The 7,413-nt window shown below is 38.8% G+C and overlaps 1 protein-coding gene across 1 annotated transcript in view; it reads right to left on the bottom strand.

Moving 5' to 3' along the window:
- The window catches only part of rngtt (RNA guanylyltransferase and 5'-phosphatase), a 109,693-nt gene extending 102,671 nt beyond the window's left edge, over positions 1 to 7,022 (bottom strand). Inside the window, exons 1-4 of the mRNA XM_005935401.3 lie at positions 6,582 to 7,022; positions 3,949 to 4,058; positions 3,764 to 3,867; positions 3,570 to 3,658 (exon numbers count right to left, since the gene is read on the bottom strand). Of these exons, the coding sequence (XP_005935463.1) occupies positions 3,570 to 3,658; positions 3,764 to 3,867; positions 3,949 to 4,058; positions 6,582 to 6,645 (367 nt within the window). The 5' untranslated portion in view covers positions 6,646 to 7,022. The remainder of the gene's footprint in view (positions 1 to 3,569; positions 3,659 to 3,763; positions 3,868 to 3,948; positions 4,059 to 6,581) is intronic.
- Positions 7,023 to 7,413: the final 391 nt, after the last annotated feature.

Below are 7,413 nucleotides of genomic sequence, written 5' to 3'. Positions count from 1 at the left end.
GACAGTGGAAATAACCTTCCCACACACCAGCATCTACATCGCTCCCTTTTAGATCAAATCTATTTAGCCAAGGTGCTCATTGATATTCCTTCACCTATAAATCACCTACACAGTGTTCACTGGGAGATGAGTGTTGTTTGCGATATGCAACTCCTCCACAAGCTGACAAAATAGTGACTTGCACAGGACTGCATATTTTAAAAATGTGCAAAGACACTCTGTGTGAGGGCTGAACATGGTGCTACTGTGCAGACATCAGAAGAGCACTAGTTGTACTGGGAAGCTGTTTGATATTTGACATGAGTGTATGAAAGTGTTTGCTGAAATTTTAAACAGTGAAAATATATTCTGACAAGACCTCGCTCCAATTTGCGTTTAACCAATCCTGGAGTAAGGCTGCCCTCTGCTGGACACAAAAGCTAACGTTACCAATCAGCCAATCACACAACACCAATTCAATGAATTTAGTGTATGTAATGATCAAGATGAGTCATTGAAGCCTAAACTGAGCTGAAGAAAGATGATTCTAGTGAATTTGAACGTGGCGTGGCTGATGGTGCCTGACGGGCTACTTTGAGTATTTCAGAAACTGCTTATCTAGGGGAATTTCCCCGTCCAGCTGTCTTAAGAGTTTATGGTCTGAAACAGATCAACTATACTGTCAGCAGCAGCTCACTGGCCAAAATGCCTTGTTTATGTCAGAGGACAGTGCTTCAAGCTAATGTGAAGGCAACAGTAGCTCAAATAACCACGAACTATGCATGCAAAAGAACATCTCTGAACACACAACATTGCAAACACCAAAGCAACTGAAAACCTCGCACAGCTTAACACCAACGATGCACCTGAGTATTGTTGCTGACCATGTCCATCCCTTTGTAACTATAGTGTACTCATCTTCTGACGGCTGCTTCCAATAATAATAATAATAATAATATGCCACGTCATAAAGCTCAAATGGAACGGGAGATTTGCATCAGTGAGGCAGTCCAAAATTTTCCAGCAGCTGTGTAATGCTAACATTTTAACTTGGACCAAAAAAAAGAAAGAAAAAAATAATCAACTAAAAAAGGCAATTCAGAAGGCAAAAAAAGGAGATCTAACCCAGTACTACCAAGGTATGCCTAATATAGTGATCATTTAGTGCAAAGGCAGTTCTTCCAAAAGCAAACTTTTCTATTGAGAGTATGCGTATGAATTTAGAAGCTGCAACACGATACAGATCTTCATTCTCTTCCTAAGCCTAGGCATCAGCATAATGATCAACCACGCTTATATCAGAGAATCAAAGCAAAAACAGCAGTTTCTTTGAAGTTTACAACCCACAAGCCACGAATAAAATTATTTTTAAGAAGTAACAATAAACAAGATTGAATGTACATACGCAAGAATATGATCAATATGTTAAAATATAAGAGCTAGAAATGATAAATAACAGTGTTCTGTAATGTACGAGTAAACTATGTTGATGTCTACTTTTAAAGTGCAAAGTTTTTGCAGTAGTATTATAATGACATAGCACTAAACTCTTAAAAAAAAAACTTACAAGGACACAGTGACACTTTATTCTTTACTGCAAAATAAAAGTGGCAGTGTAAATGAAGCAGAAGGTCTCTATGTACTTTAAATGTGGGTTTTTGAAATGATGTTCAGGCATTAAGATTCATACTGACTGGGATAAGTCATAGCCAGAATTTGATTACTGCTGAAGCAAAGCTGTTACAACTGTCTGACTAAATTACACACAGTGCAAACTCATTTACAGCACCAGATGTTTTTACACTTAAAGTCTATTTCTGTCTCATTTCATATCCTTCTGTGTGCAGAGGTGATAAACACAGTACTTAATGGGTTCCAGTCACACTGGCACATCTGATATCTTAATAAATGAAAAACATAGACACACTCAGAGGCTTCTCTTGGCCAAATACTCAGCTTCTGGTATCATTTTAGTCAGAGAGAAAATACTGTTAAACCTGAACAATTTTCCACAAATAAGTAAACAGTAGTGGTGCAACGGATCACGGTTGATCCGTAATCCAAACCGATCCCACTCCACGGTTCGGCACACACGTGATCCGAAGATTCGAAAAAGAAGAAAAAAAGTTTGTGTATGGTGCGCGTGGTCAGTCTGTCAAGCGATAACTATGGTCAGCGCTAGCGGTCCAAGTGGAGGAGCAGAGGAGTTTGGGGTATTTAAGCAGCCCTTTGCTACCTAAGCCGACCGGGCTAAAGCTATTACAAAAGCTATTGGGGTGTTTAGCTGCAGACAGGAGGCCGTATTCTGTTGTGCAAAACAAGGGTTTTAAACTAGTCAACGCGTTAGTTGACGCATTGGCGCTGTGCAGCCCCACGCACGGGGCGGTCCGCGGTAACTAGCTAACAGAGATTTGCCGCGTTAATGCAGTTATGGCATTAACATCATTTTAACGAGATTTACGCTGACAGCACTAGTTTAAACTATGATGAAGGTGCTTGAGCCACGCTATGACATCCCATTGCGCGTCCACTTTAGTGACAAGATCGCTCCAAGCACGTATGAACAGGAAAAGTTTAAAGTTATGGCTGAGCTGTCCCAGGCATCTTCTGTTGCCCTAACTAAAAGTGGGTGGACCTCCAGGGCAACGGAAAGCTACGTGACCGTGACCGCTCATTATATCACAGCGGAGTGGGAGATAGAAAGCCCTGTACTGCCCTATATTGCACCTTAATTTGTTTTTATATAATTGCGTGGAATGAGTCTTGAGTTGAATGTTTTTTGATAGGCAAAAAAAAATACTTAAATAAGTAAATGACGAGTTAAATTTTTGTCTTCTTTTTTTTCTGCTGATCCAAAAATTGATCCGATCTGTGACGAAAAAAAAACATGATCCAATCCGAACCGTGAGACTCTTGATCCGTAGCACCACTAGTAAACAGGATCCAACATTATAATATATGAAAAATGTAAAGTGACACAACAAATAAAGTAACCAGGGATACTTTGTGCAAAGTGTTTAAAGATAGTGTGCTAAAGAGTTGGTTAGGTTTTTATAATATGCATCTGTTTGTTTCCCATAGGGTTGGTCGATTGGACAAATATATCGACTATCGACGATAGGTTGAGCCTATGGTCAATAGGTTTTACAAGGGCGATTTATTTATCTATTTATTTGCCCATGAGTAAGTTTGCTAATAATGATGGAGCTAATAGTAGCAGTCAACAGAAAAGAAAAGTGCCGTTTTAACAGGACCCTCTTTCATCGGCGAGCAAATGCACCCTCCTCAGAGTGCGCCCAAATGCTGATGGAGCTGCAGAAGCTGGTGATAGCCTAGATTGCCGGTTGGAAAATTTTTACATATCGCCCAACCCTAGTTTCCCAGGCACAAAAGAGCAAACAGATATCGGGGAAAGCAAAGCAAATGAACCCTGGCATTCTCATTAGCTACCTGCTAAATTGTTACTTTGCTGTCGGCAATGATCAGTACAACTTTTACTCTTCCTGTTACAATAGAGGTATACCTTCTGCTGGTGTTCCTTAGATTCAAAAGTGCACCTAGTCTGTCAATTAGATTGGTGAAATACTCACCTATCAAATCTGTGGGATTCTTCTCATTGAAGTGTTCACAGAGCCTGATGAACATCTCAGTGGTCTCTTCTGAAGGACACTCCCCATGGCTAAAAAGGTACAGGGTGACATTAGTATTCAACACATTAGCATCCACAGTTCTGCAAAATGATGAATTTGAACAGTTAATTTGTGACAATGCTTTTTAATCTTACCCCTTACACTGAAGCTTCATATATTTTATCCCTTCTTTTTCAATTTCACTGCGGTCATAAAAGCGAGTCGTGTTCGTCAAGTCTACGAGCAAACCCATTTTCACCTGAGGAGGAGAGAAATGGGCACTGTGAGGGAAGGTTTTCTGTGCCACTTTAATACTTATGTCCTTGCTGAGGGTACTTACCTTTAGACTTTTTAAATAGTTGGACAGCATGCTCGGATTGAACCTGTTCTCCTCTGCAACTTGGTCATCATATCTGGGACCTAACATCGTTTTCATTGGCAGGAATTTCTCTAGGAAGGAGAAATGTAATGAATGAAACAAAAAAATCCTGCAGTATTCTAGTACTAAAACTCTTCTTGTAAACTAATCTTGTATGAGCAGGGACAGCAGCTTTGTCCCTAATTTAATGACTAGTTTTTAGGGTTACGGCTAAGAGTCTAACTTCATACAAAGTCAAATCTACAAATTCAGATAAATCAATAAAAATAAAATCACTGACTAAGTATTTGTCAAGGTCACATTCAATTAAGCATTAGACAGCACCCCAAGTGCATTTGTTTTGTAAAGAACTTGGTTAATAGCCAATAAAACTGTGGATCCATTTGTGTAAACTACACAGAATTTCTTAGAATAAAAGCCTGGATTAAAAAGTGCCACCAACTCCAGCTGTGCCTTTAAACACAGCATCTGTGTAAACTGTTGCACTGTTATAAAGTTGAGGCGGAGAGGAGACAAGCCTGCAATTGCAGGTTTTACAGAAATGTCTCAACATCACATAACTGTAATGATAACAATGATGAATGGGCGAAATAAAACAGTAACACCAATACTTTTGTATAAATTGTTAACAAGACAGCCTTGCATCACTTAAGACTGGGAACTTAGACTTGCACTGTCCAACTTTGACCTTATAACTTCCTTCTACTTATGTTGGGCTGTTATTTTGACAGTTGTACATTGCAATAAGGAATACATATAGGAACAGATCTATATCCACAGTCCATACTGGCATTCGTATCAACACAGTTTTATCCACATCTATCCTTTCAAGCTATTAATACAGAACAGAATGTAGTAAAAGTTGCACACATTCCCAAAGTCTGCTACTGACCACTGAATTATTTAGGATATCCCCAGGGTGGCTGTGGCTACAATGTAGCTTACCATCACCAGTGTGTGAATGGGTGGATGACTGGTGTAAAGCGTTTTGGGGTCCTTAGGGACTAGTAAAGCACTATACAAATACAGGCCATTTACCATTTATTTAGGATATACTCAGGCTGTCTATCACTGACCAGTCCCAGGAAACACTGGTACACTTTTAGCTATGAAGCACAGTTGTCCACCTGTCTGTCTTTGCCAAGACACTACACTCCAAGAAGCAGCTCCTTTCCTTAACCTCAATGACATTTTCATCAATGTCAAGGAAAAGAAGCTGGGAGGTAGTTTTAAAGATACCCCAACTGTACAGCATTTCTCTCCCTCATGCTCTTGATCCACATTTTTTTGACTGGCTTAGGTTTTACAGAGGCAACATTACAACTCAGACACTTTTCTAAATTCTGGCTTTTAATGAAGGACTCCGAGGTTAAAGAAAGAACGTCATTGTCCATCTCTTGCAGGTTAACAAGTCTTTCACAGAAAACATCAAGTGACCACAGACTTACAAGCCACGCAGATTTTTGTGCAATATGATGATATCAGTCGCAACTAAAATTAAATCCAGCTACAGTCAGTTAAAACATCTAATAACTGTATGAAACTGGTGGAAGGTGAATTCTCCGATACTTTGGTTCATTTTTTTTCTCAGTTATTTTTGGATCTTAAAAGAAACCTGAAGCTCAAAAACAGATGCAGCAGCTGATGGGTGCATACCTAAGATAAAGATAAGATAAGATTTTAGTGATCCCACGGCGGGGAAATGTGTGCATTACCACAGCTCAGGTACAGATAGCAGAAGAATACAAAGACTATACCAGAATAACACCAAAATACCTACTGGAAATCATAGTATTATCAGACAAAAACAGCAATTGCAATAACAGTTAAGAGTTTATAGATTATAAAAAGCAAAAGAGAAAGAAAGGTGGCATTCAAATACATTAAAAAAAAATAAAATGCTTCTCGTGCTAAACGCCTCTCAGCATTAGTAATGTGTCACACACGTATGCTCGCCGTGAGCTCCTCAAGCCATAGCCCCGGTTTGTTTGGACACGTGATTCTTTGACGGTGAAGCATACCAACTTAGCAGCACTTTTCTGAAGCTCTTTTTAAAACTTTTTCTTTTAAAACCAATGGACTACCATACGTTGTGTTTGTTCAACATAAAAGTCACCCTAAACGCTGAAAAGAAGCGGAAAACATTGCTAAATAGTTACCGTTAGCGACCTAGCAAAAAGAGCGCGCACGAATACAGTGTCAGAGAAATTTCCATTAAAAATATGCCAAAATTAAGTTAATTCCATATAAATACCAAAAGAACAAACCCTTTTAACTAAATCAAGCTTACAAAATGTGTTGACGTCATTCAATGAAATCGGCGCTTTGATTTACACTTCATTTAAAAGATAACGCATTCATTTTTACAACAGAGAAACAGAGCTTAAATATGTGGTAATCTTTCTGTACTTACAGACCGAACATGGACCAACACAGCCCATTACTGCTACTTAAATCTGACAGTCTAAAATAATAAATAACTGATATATATCAGGCAACAAGCATCACAGCAACACAATTGAACGAAGCTAACTAGTAGCAATAGCTTCATCTGGTAAATAAAACACTATTCTCTTAGTTAAATTCATACTAACCTGCCACAAGTTGCCCTCTTCTAGGACAATTGCGCCATCGAGGAGGAGGTCCGTTATTTGACATGTTGAGTTGAGGTTGGTAATATCTAAAAGCCTCTAATATCAATAACCCCGTTGCTTGATGCTGCTTCTCTCCCCCACAGCAGATGCTGGGTAGATATTCACCCGAGCACTGCGGACTCAGGGCCCTTTAGCTCCTAATTCAGGAGAATCAGCCAGCAAGTTTAAGCCCGGTTAACCTTCTGACAGACTAGGAGGCATTTTACACGAAACGCAGGCTGTTCCGATCCACTGCAGATCAGCCTCTGAAGAAATTCAGCTATCTTTTTCATTTGTCTACCATAAATCTAGGTTTTTAGCAATCAGCTAGCAACACCTCAGTGAGCCTTCTTCTTCTTCTTCTTCTTCTACTGGTATTTTTATACGGCGGCAAATCGTATCCGTGCATTATCGCCACCCTTTGGACTGAAATGGTTGCTGCAGCAGCTTGAAAGCTAGTTCATTTATTTACAAAGAAGAAGAAAAAAAACCCACAAACGTTCTTACCTTATTCTTTTATTTATTTGTCAACACTGCTTTAAATTTAAATTTATTTATTATTTATATTCTACAGTTTGATGGTGAGTAAATTCTCCAAAATTTAATTCTGATTCTAACTGGTATATATTCTGAATGACAATAAAGTGTCTATTCTATTCTATTCTATTCTATTCTATTCTATTCTATTCTATATGTGTTTAGCTCCTCTCCTCTTTATGTAGACCTATAGTTCTTTTTTTTATTTCCCCCACCTGTTGACAATACACAGAAATTTGTTTTTGTGTATTGTGTT

The sequence above is a fragment of the Haplochromis burtoni genome, unplaced genomic scaffold (assembly GCF_018398535.1).
Source record: "Haplochromis burtoni strain Fernald_Lab_line unplaced genomic scaffold, NCSU_Asbu1 Contig_92, whole genome shotgun sequence".
Classification (NCBI taxonomy): domain Eukaryota; kingdom Metazoa; phylum Chordata; class Actinopteri; order Cichliformes; family Cichlidae; genus Haplochromis; species Haplochromis burtoni.
The sequence above is the reverse complement of the archived record's forward strand: the minus strand, read 5'-3'. Positions and strand labels throughout refer to the sequence as shown.